Source organism: Aedes albopictus, chromosome 2, assembly GCF_035046485.1.
Source record: "Aedes albopictus strain Foshan chromosome 2, AalbF5, whole genome shotgun sequence".
Taxonomy (NCBI): Eukaryota; Metazoa; Arthropoda; class Insecta; order Diptera; family Culicidae; genus Aedes; species Aedes albopictus.
Genome location: NC_085137.1, coordinates 2181110 through 2194083, shown reverse-complemented (window position 1 = coordinate 2194083; position 12974 = coordinate 2181110). Strand labels below are relative to the sequence as shown.

The 12974-nt window shown below is 37.9% G+C and overlaps 1 protein-coding gene across 2 annotated transcripts in view; it reads left to right on the top strand.

Moving 5' to 3' along the window:
* Nucleotides 1–7694, top strand: part of LOC109420458 (MAP/microtubule affinity-regulating kinase 3) — a 28917-nt gene extending 21223 nt beyond the window's left edge. For both annotated transcript variants that reach the window (XM_029864321.2, XM_029864323.2), the window contains one exon: nt 6732–7694. In XM_029864321.2, the coding sequence (XP_029720181.2) occupies nt 6732–7633 (902 nt within the window). In that variant the 3' untranslated portion in view covers nt 7634–7694. The remainder of the gene's footprint in view (nt 1–6731) is intronic.
* Nucleotides 7695–12974: the final 5280 nt, after the last annotated feature.

Genomic DNA, 12974 nt, shown 5'->3' with positions numbered 1-12974 from the left:
CTTCTTTTATAAAGACTGAATTAGTCTTGAACGCAACTATACCGGGATTTTCATTAAGTTCAAGGATTTCCAAGTAAGCAGAGTAAATAGGATTGAAAAACATCATAATTGTAAGACAAAAAAGTATCGGGTGTTTGTGTGTCATCTTCGAGCTGAAATGACAGGAGAAGAAGGGAAAGAAGACAAAAAGGTGCAATTAGTTCTACGTCGAAATTAAGTTTTACGTTTACGTTTTAATTTTGTTTTGTGGACTTTTCTCCCATTCTCGTCGATTATATTTGACTCTAAATTATCTTTGACTTGTATTTCTCTATACCTCTCTTGGTGCTTCAAGTTATTCCTTTTTCTTTCGAAGACCGTTTCATTTGGAAGGAAGTTTTCAGGATCTTCTCTGTTTATGTTCAGTTTTTCTAAGTCTGAACGTTTTTTCTCTAATTGTTTTTGAGACAAAATCCTGTAAAATTCCTCCTTCAGTCTTATTCTTTCATCGAGATCTTCGGGGACAGGGTCCTCGTTTCTGAAGCCAAAAAATAACTCTTTTGGAGTTAACTTTGTTTGAGAGTGTATTGAGTCATTATATATGGAAACTGCAAGATTAATTTTTGCCGTTTCGGACAAATCTTTAGTTGAATCCTTCATACTTAAGATGTTGTGCAATTCTCTAATAGTCCTATGGACGATTTCCACAGTACCATTCGAAGAGGATTGTCCAACACTCGTATAATGGTACTCTACATCGTTTTCCTCAAGGAATTCTTTAACTGTTGTTGAGGTAAATGATGCTTCCTGATCCATGAAGAGAAAGGAAGGTTTTCCAACGTTAGCGAAGAAGTGGGTTAGTGCTCTTAGAATGTGTATAGTATTCCGTGTTTTAATTGGGATAGCCATTGTTAGTCTGGAGAACTTATCACAAAGTGTTAGATAATTTCTATTTCTGATTATGAATATATCCATATGAACAATTTGCAACGGCCTGGATGGTGTTGCTGTTAATTGGAATTTTTGTTTATATGGTCGCCTTTCATACTTAGCCTTTTGACAAAGTTTGCAGATGTTGATAAACTTTGAAATTTTGCTCTTCATTCCTGGGAAAAAGTACCTTCTTGAGATGTGTGCCTTTGTCTCAATGATACCTCTGTGGTTCGCGTTGTGTTGCCGTTCGATGATCAGGTCCTGTTCCAGCTCATCTGTTACGTCTTCTAACAATCTTTGTGTCCAGAAAATTTTTAATGATTTTGCTCTTGAAAAGTAAGTTTTATAAATAGTTTGCAGCCTATTAAGGATACTTTCGCTACAATAAAGACCGGTAGCGCATTTCGTTGAAGCGTATTCCTTAAGAATATTGATCAGGGCTGCTGGACCAAAATGTACCTTCTTTATAGTTATTCTGTGGAAGTTTTTAAATGGGGTCAAGGATTCACGACTATCTTCATCTGTCTCTACCAGTACAATCTGATTTCCAAATCCGTTAAGGGGTCTTTCCGTTGACGGGATGAAGTCGTTATCGTCAGTGTCCGCGGAGTGTTGTGTCATGTCATCGCTGGAGGTAGAGTTGGCGTTTACTTCTGTTTTATCTTCAGGGTTAATACGAGACAGTGCATCTGCATTAGCGTTTAGAGTACCTTTCTTATACTTGATTTCAAATTCGAGCTCTTCGAGAGCTAGTTTCCAGTGTAAAAGTCTCCTGTTCAGATCATTTTTCTGCCGGAGCCACACAAGTGGTTTATGGTCGGTTCGAATTTCGAAAGAGGTTCCGTAAATATATGGTCTAAAATGTTTCGTTGCCCATACAATGGCCAACAATTCTTTTTCCGTGGCAGAATAGTTGCATTCTGCTTGATTCAGCGTTCTAGAGGCATATGCAACAGGATGCTCTTTGCCATCTTCGAATTTCTGAGACAAAACGGCTCCTAAAGCAAAGTCGCTTGCGTCAGTTTCAAGAATGAATTTTCCATTGAAGTCGGGGTATTTTAGAATAGGGTCGCTCGTTAGTAACTGTTTGCAATCATTAAAACAACTAATAAATTCTTCGTTGTGGACAATTTTTGTATCTTTTTTCAAGCACCTGGTTAGAGGTTTCGTTAATTTTGCAAAATCTCGAATAAATTTTCTGTAGTATCCAAGAAGTCCTAGGAAGCCTTTGATTTGAGTAGTTGTTTTTGGGATTGGCCAATTAAGGATTTTTTCAATTTTATTTGGATTGGGTTTAATGCCATCTTGGGTTACTATGTGCCCCAAAAATTCACATTGTTTCTGAAGAAATTCACATTTGTCAAATTGAATTTTAAGGTTGGCTTGAGCAAGCCGTTGAAGCACTTTGTTAAGGTTATCGATGTGGTGCTGTAACGAGCTACCAAAAATAATAATGTCGTCTAGGTAAACTAGGCAACAATTTCCAATGAGATTTCCAAGAATGTGGTTCATTACGCGCTGAAAAGTTGCTGGCGCGTTTTTTAATCCAAAGGGCATGCGGATGAATTCGAAGTGCCCTTTCTCTGTACTGAAAGCAGTTTTCGGCCTGTCTTTTGGATGTACCTCAATCTGGTGGAATCCAGATTTAAGATCCAGTGTAGTAAAATAGGTACTACGGCCGAGCCTGTCAAGGATTTCTTCAATTCGCGGGATGGGGAATTTATCATCGACAGTTTTTTCATTTAATTTGCGGTAGTCTATGACAACACGCCATTTCTTTTTTCCGCTTGCATCCAGTTTTTTTGGAACAATCCAGATTGGAGATGTCCAGGGGGAAATAGAATTTTGAATAATACCGTCCTCCAACATTTCGTTGATTTGCTTCTCCACTTCAGCTTTATGGACATGAGGGTATCGGTACGTTTTGGTATGAACTGGAATATCATCTGTAGTTTTTATTCGATGTTGAATTGCAGAAGTGCAAGACAACTTTTCTGAATCATTATGAAAAATTTTGGAATTTTTAGAAAGGATTTTCAGTAATGCAGATTTTTCTTCGTTGTTGAGATGTTTTATTCTAATCATTGTTTCCAATTCAGAAGAGGGTATGTGAGACGCTTGATAAGAATGATGTGAATTCATATTGTTAACTTCTGCTACTTGAATAGTTTTTGCTGGCTTTGTCCAATGGAAGGTGACAGATTTGCCAAAGTTTCTTATTGGAGCGTTTACAAAACCATTTTCTGCTTGGTACAACCCAGAAGGGATTACAGCGTTGGCAATTTGTATGTCGTTAGGGAGGTAAACGTTGCCATTATTCTGTAAAACGGGTAGTTTGATCATTCGCGTAGAGTTCTCTGTCAGCGTAATCTGCGAAGGGCCTAATTTCCTAATTTGCATCGGGATTGTTTTGTGGGGAAGGATTATTTTGTGGTTGTTCACGTCGATCAGTGCTTCGATGTCGGAGAGGGTTTCGTATCCAAGGATTCCGTCAAAAAAATTGTGGAAATTTAAAAGGTAGAAGGTAACTTTTTGCTTGAGGCCAAAAATTGTCGTGATGAATTTTTGATCGGCCGCATGCCGTCCTGAGCTATTAGAAATTTTGAGGGTTTTGCATTTTAGCTGTTTTGATTTTGGAATCAGGCTGGGCGAAATGAAATTTTTGTTTGATCCACTATCCACAAGTATTTTTGCGTCCTTACCACAAATGTTCATTATTACGTAGGGAAGTCCGTTGATTGCATTTAAGTCAACGATCTCGGATCGAGGCCTATCTGAAAATTTACGCTTTGTTCACTGACTTCGTCTTCACTATCGTCTTCGCTATGTGTGTCATGTGTATCGTCGTCGTTTTTCTGTTCAGCGTCATGATTGTAAACTCTGGAACGTAACGACGGGTCTACTTCCATGGGTGTCATTTTCTGTCTGTCGGATAGCGGTTTGTGTCGTGTAGATGGGGTGTCTGGTTGCTTGCTAAATGGTTTATTGGAAGATTTGAAATTTTTGCTACCATGGGGCTGTTGGTCGAATGCAGCTTGTGTGTGGGACTTCGTCTTCTCAGCGTTTTGGAACCGACACAGGAATGCGTATGCATTCTCCAAATCACTGGGTTGTGCTGTTTGAGCATACCCAAAGTAGGGTTTACTAAGGCCGTTAATAAATGCTGCTAAACATTCTTGTTCAAGGAAATGATTAATAGCGTCCCAATGGTTTGCATAAGTTGGATTCTGCTTTGCCAAAGACTTCATATTAACCATTATTTCCTTTGTTTTCTTATAGTAAATATGTAATGATTCGGTCATTTTAAGTGACCATAATTGTGTCTGGTATGTAGCAATATTATTGCGATCACCGTAGACACTTTGTAGGATTTCCGCTACTTCGTCGAAGGTAGTGGGGTTTCCGTTTACACATATCATATCGCGGGCTTTGCCCTCGATCTTGTTTATCACCGCCTGTTCGTACACGGCAAATAAGTCCGGTGCGACGTGTGGTCGGCATAAATTCAAAGCTCGTCTTGCTGTATCAAGCCAATGACTGAGCTGTCTTTTATTCCCGTCGAATGATGGGATCATTCTTATGGGGTCTGGAATTCGAAAGAAGTCCGTGCGACGGTCCTCCACGATGGGGGCTTGCCGCTGTTGTTGCAACTGTTGCTGTTGCTGCTGTAAATTATTGTTTTCGACTTGAAGAGCACCAAGTCTGTGCTCCAAGTTTTGTATTTGGTCAAATATTGCCTGTAAATTAACTTGTTCCATGTTTCTTTCGTGGTACCTGAGAGGCTTAACTTTAGGAACGGGATTAAATCTACGCATACAAAATGATAGAGAGGTTGGGAAAAGAAAAGTTGTTTACTCACGGTTCGACACTCTTAAAGGGTTGAAACCCACCGATGCAGTTTTCGTGTCGGGCGGCGCAAATCACCTACGGGTTGAGGGATGGTTTCCAAGAGCCTGGTTCCTGATGATCACTGGAGATAGTCACTAGTTTCTTGCTTCGCCACGGGTTGGGCTAAGCGTCTACTTAATGCTGAATCCTGCGCAAGTCAGTTACACTTTTAGTCCTTGGTTACCGGCACGTCCGATGTCGTCAATTCGACACTAATTTTCGGTTTTCGCACTACTGTCCAATTACCACGGATCGGGTTTTGTCACTAGATTGTCTTCCAAAAACTAGCACTGCACGTAGAGTGTTCCGTACGACTGCGCCAAAAATGGACGGGACTTCACATTAGGGTTTTTAAAAAACTACTTGTTTCAAATTTACCCTAATCCCATCACTTTTATTATGATCTTGTTTATAATTTTACATTTCACACTTCCTAACACTTATACTGGGCCAGAAGGGCTTTCAACTGACTATTAGACCTATCGATTCAAACGTTCACTTCCAACTGACTGATCGAGCCAGACCAGACCGAGGGCACACCTGTGTCCTCCGATTGAGTTCGATGCTTTCTCGATGTCAGCAAAAGTTCACCGGATGGCAACTGGCCTGGTTGTTCTGGGTTGCGTTGGATGGTCGGTGTTACTGTGCGCCGGTATCGATTTATCGTGTCATCAATATGCTCGGAGTCCAAAGGGTATTCTGGTATGGGGGTTATGCTCAGTGTCTCCAAGGGTGATACTGCTTTGTCAGCATCTAGTCCACGATAGGCGGATACCTGAACATCGTGGGTAGAGCCTAGGGATGTCCATAACTATATATGTGTATTTTTTCATGACAGTGTATCAGTCAATGTCTATATTCTAGCACTGAAAAATAAAAATGAACATATTTGATGTTTAACATGTGATAATGTAGGCCTAATAAGCGGATATCAATAAACTGCGCGCCCAATGGTCATTAAACAAAATGACTATAACAGTAACAAAATTAGCTCAAATTCGATGAACAACCAGACCACACTGATCCAGAGCCATGTAGTTTCACATAGCAGATGAAATAAGTACATATATTTGATGATATTGTAGAGAAAATCAAAAAATTTGTTTTATCAGATGCGAAATTTAGCGACCTGTGCGATTTTCTGCGGTTTGAAAATTCTGGTTGTCTTCATCTTCAGGCGCCGCCCTGTAAAGGTTAGTGACCAAAATGGGAAATTTTTTAATTAACTATTTAGAAAACTAGCCTATTATAGATCATGGAACGTTGAAACATAGATTGGTTAATGTCAAATGGACGAAAATGAGGTTTGAAGTTGAAAAACACTTTCGCATTTTTTCCTGCCGCATACTGTATCGTTGAAATTCTTTTAAAAAAACATACACGCTAACGCCGCTCAGCACAAAAGTGCATAATTTCCAGACTACTTCAAAAATGTGTAACCCTTGCACATTCACAAAATCAGCTCCTGTGTCCGCAAAATCGTTAAATTCGCAAAAAATTTTGTACAGCAATCTAGCTAGGTTTACTAGTGACCTTGGAAAACAAAAAAAAAATGACATTTCGCATCTAGGCGAGTGTACGAGCTGTTTTTTGAGAATGTGTAACTGTGACATATTTTTGTGTGGTCTGGAAATTATGCACTTCTGAGTAAGGCTTACACATTTTAGTGCTGAGCGGTTTTACTGTGTAGGTAGTGCTGAAGGCCAATTTTAATAATGAAGGTAATGTTTACCGTTATGCACTTCAGCTTCATGAACATAAAAAAAGATTTTTTCGAATAAGTGTAATCAGCATCGTCCCTTTCAATTGTGCCCTTATCTTTTGACAGATACGCGAATTTCGTTAAAGTGGATAACTAACACTGATGAAGATTACAAGGGATAGTTGAAATAATTCTCATTTGTGTAACTCATTTTTTTTTTCTTTTTCAGAGCGTATTTTGGTAAGTTCACCAATGCGTCGACCAACTATTGACCAACAATTGAATTGCCAATGGTTTGAATATGTGCAATCATCCGCTTTTCATTCCATTCAAAGTAATGACGTAACAGGCCAAGGAAGTGATATTGGAGAGGTTCCTAATCGACGCAAAAATATATTTTGGTTATTTTCCACTAGTGGCCAACATCGACAATGTTCACTTCGATCATCAAAAGATACAAATGTCGCTGCTGCCAATCAAATACAAAGCATAAATCAACCAAAAAGCACCGTTAAATGTAGCACCAAACGCGCAAATAGTGTTTTAGAAGAAAATTTTCTACGTCCGCTCAAGGAAGAAACTAATTTTAAAAATCCTTTAACGGACTCTCACACCGACATGAACACAAGTGATAATAATAATGATTCTCAGAAAGAACGAAAAATTTCATTTAGGAGAGTAATAAGAAAACGAGTTAGTCCTATAGAAGTAACTAAGAAGCACAAATCAACTCCAAACACTTCAAATATAAAAACACATGATTTTAGAAACGTTTTGCAGAATCTGGTAGATGAAGGTCATGGAAATCAAGTAATGTATCCAAGCTCAAACGGACAAATATCACCATTAGAATCAGAGACCAGAAGACTAATGGAAAAACTTGGTATATCGTCTGATATGTTGCAAAAAACAATAGACAAAGGGCCACGCTGTGACATATTAGGAATTTACAGAATTATGATACACCGTCTTCAAAAAGAGCAAACCATCGATTGCATATCAAGCAATGAAAACCAATCAGACTATAGATATAATATACATTTTCCCAAAGGCATGAAAAATTGGGAAAATACAGGAAGTCGAAAGCCTAAAACACGTAATATTAAAACTGTTACCTGTGCCATTCTTTAGAAAAATTGTATGTTAAGTTTTATTTCAAATGTTGGCTAATAAATTTGTTTCTGAACTTTCATTGTGTTTTTTTTTTCTCACCTCTTCCATTCTGTCTTACCGTTTGTCACTATGAGATGTCACTTACCACTCGTCTAGGTGTGATGTAGACGTGATAAAATCACATTCGGGAATGATTTTATGATTTGGGCCATTTTACCCTACCTTGGCATTATGGACGTTGTTCCCTCATCTCGGAATAATTTGATTGATTTATCTTTATTATAGAGACTTTCAGCCCTTGGCTGGTTCGTCTCTTTTCTCGGAATAATGTTTTTCTGAAAACGTCGATGCGGTACTTACGATTGCGGGAACAGTTCTCAACCGATATTAACCAGATATTTTTGTTGTACAGTATGTTCGCTATGCGTCGTGTCCTTCAACGGGTAATATTTTTCGTAACAAAATCATTGCTGTGCGCTTTAGAATTATTGCGAGCAAGCGGGAGCTGGGAATACACTAACTATTCACTTTTGACATTCGACGACCGATGACGACGACGCGGGTGGTTATGATTCGCCATGCCTACTGGGATCCCTTGATGTGGCGTGTGCCGTTGCTGAGCCAAGGGGCTAGTCGCTTGCAACATTGTGCCAAGAGGTGCCGAGCACACCGTCTTATACGCTGTGTGGCACACCGAGGCACTCTGAGGCACAATTTTGACACTTGAGTTTGGGTGAAGAAACTAGGCAACCATGTGCATTTGACCTGCAAAATGAAAACAAACAGTTGGTTGTCTTGGTAGTTGCCAAGCAAAATCTGAATCATCAAGCAGTGGCACTTCGGGGCACACTGAGGCACAATTGAATACCCGTTGGCACACTGAAAATAATTGGCACAAGTAAAGATGTGCTCAGCGACTCCCCCAATGCTGACTGCTCCATGTGTTAGCATGAATCTACTACTACACAATTTCAGTGTTATAATTTTCTGAAATGTTCGATTGCTGAATATTAATACAGTTTCAACCCAAAATTTGCAAACTGAAACTAGTATGACACTCTTTGACAAATGGCAAATATTTGACAGTTAAATTTTGACCAAGGTGTACCGAGCAAACAAAAATATTTGTCACTCTCAAAAAAAAAAAACGATTAGGGACAAACAGAGCCAAACAGCTTGCCAAAATTTATCTGTCAAAAGTTGTCAAATATTTGGCATCTGGGCAAAGCGTGTACGAGCACCTTCAAGCATTGAAAATAAAAATGAATTAAAGTTCAATTGAGAATTGCATATTTTCCTAAATTGAAAGAGCACTTTTCTCTAGATGATTCCACATTTTATGCCTATGCTACGAATTGTTACAAAGGTAGTGATCTAAACTTTAAAAACGACATGTGTAGAAACATGTTCGGTATATTTTGCGCCCAAAACAGGACAAATTTCCACCATTAGGACGCAATCAGTGGAGTACTAGATTGTAGTAATGAGCTGAATTTTTGTATAATGAGAAGGTAAATTCTCCATTTCTGCAATGAAGTGATACAACAAGCGTGGCTGTCATATAGTTCCTTGCCTAGTTTAATGCTGTTTGAGCAAAATGTTTGTAACTGTGTTATTGCTTTCACCATTTCTTGCAATTTAAGCATACATTGGTTGGCTGTGGTTGGTTCATTAGGAGCATCCAGAATGCGTTTTTTAATGAAAAAATCCAACATGTTTGTATGGGTCGTAACGTTGGGCTGTATTCCATATTCCCCTGAAGCGTTACGTAATTTATCAATTCCCTATCCCCTGAAGTGTTACATGATTTGCCAACGGTTCATAATGAAAATATACACGAAAGTTAGTTTTCATGCGTAATATTGGGAAATTTCTATATTTATACAGCGGGTTGCACCTAGGGTTGCACAAGGCTTTCTGAAGATCAAATTAAGTACTAATTTTGAAATCATATCACGATGAGATATTGAACAGATATTTGGCAACTTTGTATCATCCACGCCTACGCTGATGAGTGCGTGATTAAATTGGAATCATAATGTAGGGGCGCAATATGAAAATCGAACACGACTTGTAGTAAATTCTTTATCTTTATCTTTATCTTCATTATTACTACTCATCAACAGATTATACAAAGCCCCAATGATGTCTAACTTAAAATTATATTTGTTATAGCTTTTGATTGGAGCAAGGTACATCTCTAAATTGTCGATATGTTGGGTAAAAAAGTATCATCTTTCGATTGGTTGGTTGAACTTTGAAATCGGAGGTTGCCAACCTTGCTTAAAAACGGTTTCATTGAAAAAATCCAATATGGCGGGCCAAATCCACTTTTGGACGCCACTACATCTGAAAATGAAAGGTCTATCCCAAGTAACAATTTCAATTCCTTTTAGATTTGTTTGTTTTTATGGAAGCTTTGACCAATTCATGGAACATTTGTAGTTGTTTTTATCAAGAGAAAACAACCTTCGTTCGTTTGCGGTTTTTAAGTTGTCTTCAAGATAATTTTGAAATTCGCGCATAAAACAACTGAATTTACAAGAGCATTAAATCTTATAATAAGTTTTAAGGCGTATTTGAAGTTATTTTCAACACATAACGTCAACATATTTTATTAAAAGTACCCGTAACGTGGGTAGATCACCTCAGAATGGTGCGTTGCGGTGTAAGATCTACCAAATCAAATTTTGATCTTGATATTTACCGTATTTTTAAATATTCCAAGATCAAAGTTTGATGCTCTTTTCCTTGTTTTGTGGTATTTGTGTTTCAATGTACTGCTAATTAACATTTTATTTCAGCAGGATTCAGGTAAATGTACCGTCTACCCCCGTTGGTTTGACCTCATCTAATCTGAACACTTTTTAATTTGACCCCCTCTAATTTGCACATCGTTCAAACTAAAAATGGTTCAAATGTCATTCTGCTCATGGAACGGGGTGAAACGGAACGCAAAATCAAAACAAAACAGCAAAAAGAGTTACCATCAGTGCGTTTTTCGATTCCCACAGGGTTACTAGAAGTTCAAATTAAAAAATGAACCCCGTTCGTTTACATGAGGTGTCGTTCAAACCAACGGGGGTAGACGGTATCGTACGATATAAATAATATTTTAAAAATATGTAACTGTGGCGAGCGTATCACTAATATGTAGCTTATTTGACGTAAGATGTTAATATTATTTTATATTTCAGATTATCAACCGAAGAATCTAGTAATTCAACCAAATGACGAGAGAACCAGGATGAATTGGGCAGACAACTGATTCGAAGCAGTCTAACAATGGTGTGCCTGAACGTTAACCAAGCATATCCTTTGGAGTTTACCCTTCCACTAACAACAACCCAAATTCCCGTGACACCTAGGCCTGAGAGATCGTAGAGTTGTCTACATTTTTCATAGGTTCCAAAACTAACCATCCTTTCCCATTCCTCAGCAGTCGCAAGGACGTGGCCAGGACAGTGCTCGACCATTGAAGGATTGCGTCAGTCTTGTCTAAGAGTCAGAGATTAGTCCCAAATCTTTGTGCTTTGGTTCGGACGGGAAGGAGGCAACCCTCATAACAGCGGTCTAGGACTGTACCACCTACGAATTTGTGCGACTCGCTTAATGCTAATGCTAATGCTAATAACGTCAACATATTTTATTAAAAGTTTATGCTTCGTTTATTCAAGTGCATTTCATCTGACTAATACTCCTTTAAAAACTTCTTGAAGCCTTGTATTCTTGAGCTAGAGCCATTACTCTGTAACAAGAACTATGCGAAATAATAATAAGACAACGAACTATTTTTCAATCCACATAATGAATGTAACAAATTGGTTGAAAAACCGCGTTCTCATGCAAATATAAACACATAAACATGTTTGCTCACTGATAATTTAGCCATTCTTGTGCTGAAAAATAATCATGTCAACGAAAGAATGGTTTTACGGCCAAACAAAAATGCGAGTAGCTGGCTGCTGTCGTCCTGCCTTCAACCAGTTCCTCACACAGGCCACAGCTATGCGAATCGAAAATGAAATGGGTACCCGAGCAAAGTCTTACAACAAAATGATAGCAAATCGAAAACACGATTTGTAATCAGCAGCAAATTGATGTCACAATTTGATATCAGATTGTCTTGATTCAACTTGAATTCAAATTTTGATTTCGTTTTGGTGTCACTTCAACTCATTATAAATATTAAAGTTTTTAACCAATTTCAAAACTTCTAGACGACCTTGTATAATACAACTAATGCTATACCATCAGTGCAATTAACATATTGCATTTAAGTTTTCATATCATTCGTAAAACTATACATTTAACGATTTTTCCATTTTTTCGCACTGATAGCAAAAACAGTTATCAATTTGATATCACTGTAGGCAGGAATTGTTTTCAACTTGCTGTTACGGGAACATTTTTCTGCTCTCATTTTTGATGTTTTAACCGTTAAAACGACCAAAATGACAACAACCTGAGTTATCATAATTTGCAATATCACAACATCAAAATTAGTTTTCAATTTGCTGTCAAGCTTTGCTCGGGTACTTACTGTGACTCTGTACTTACTGTGACTGAAGCTCATGCCAAATGGTGTAATTTTAGTTAATTGCACTTCATTATTAATTGCAAAAATACAGGGAAATAAAATATAATTGGCACATCTTGACGCGAAATGTACAGAGAAAACTTTCTAGCATCGAAAACGTAAACAAACAATTGTCAAAGGCTGTTACTCTTGAATAAAACGAATAAATATCATTTAAGACGAACAAATCTGCCTTAAAATCATAACTAGTAAAAACAATCTTCAATAAAGGCTGTAGCTTTCATGCAAGGTGACTTGGTTCCATCATTGTTTTGAGGGGGTTTGGATTAAAGGTAATAACAATTGATGGCGGCTGCATGAATTTTGTTCGCTTGGAACGGCAGCCATGTTTAGATAGAATTGAAAAAGTGGCGTAGCCTTTTGTTTTTATATGAAATTTATGTCTTCGTATATTAATGATTGATATTATTTTTGGGGCGCTTTGTTATTTTCCTATGTTTTGGGCGGCATATCAACGAAGAAGTGGATATGGCACGGAAAATCTTGATTCCCTGTCATCAATGATCTGTCAGGCAATTTTAATGCTTTAGCCATTTCAATTTGATGAAAATTAATTTGCAGTTCAATTAACATTTCATCCAAGAAACAAAACGTTTTGCATCTGCATAATGCTTAGGTAAAAGATTTCATTTCCCAAGTAACAATTTAAATTCCATTTAGATTTGTTTATTTTTATGGAAGTTTTATCGTAGCATGACCAATTCATGGAACATTTGTGATTGTTTTTATCAAGAGAAAACAATCTTCGTTCGTTTGCGG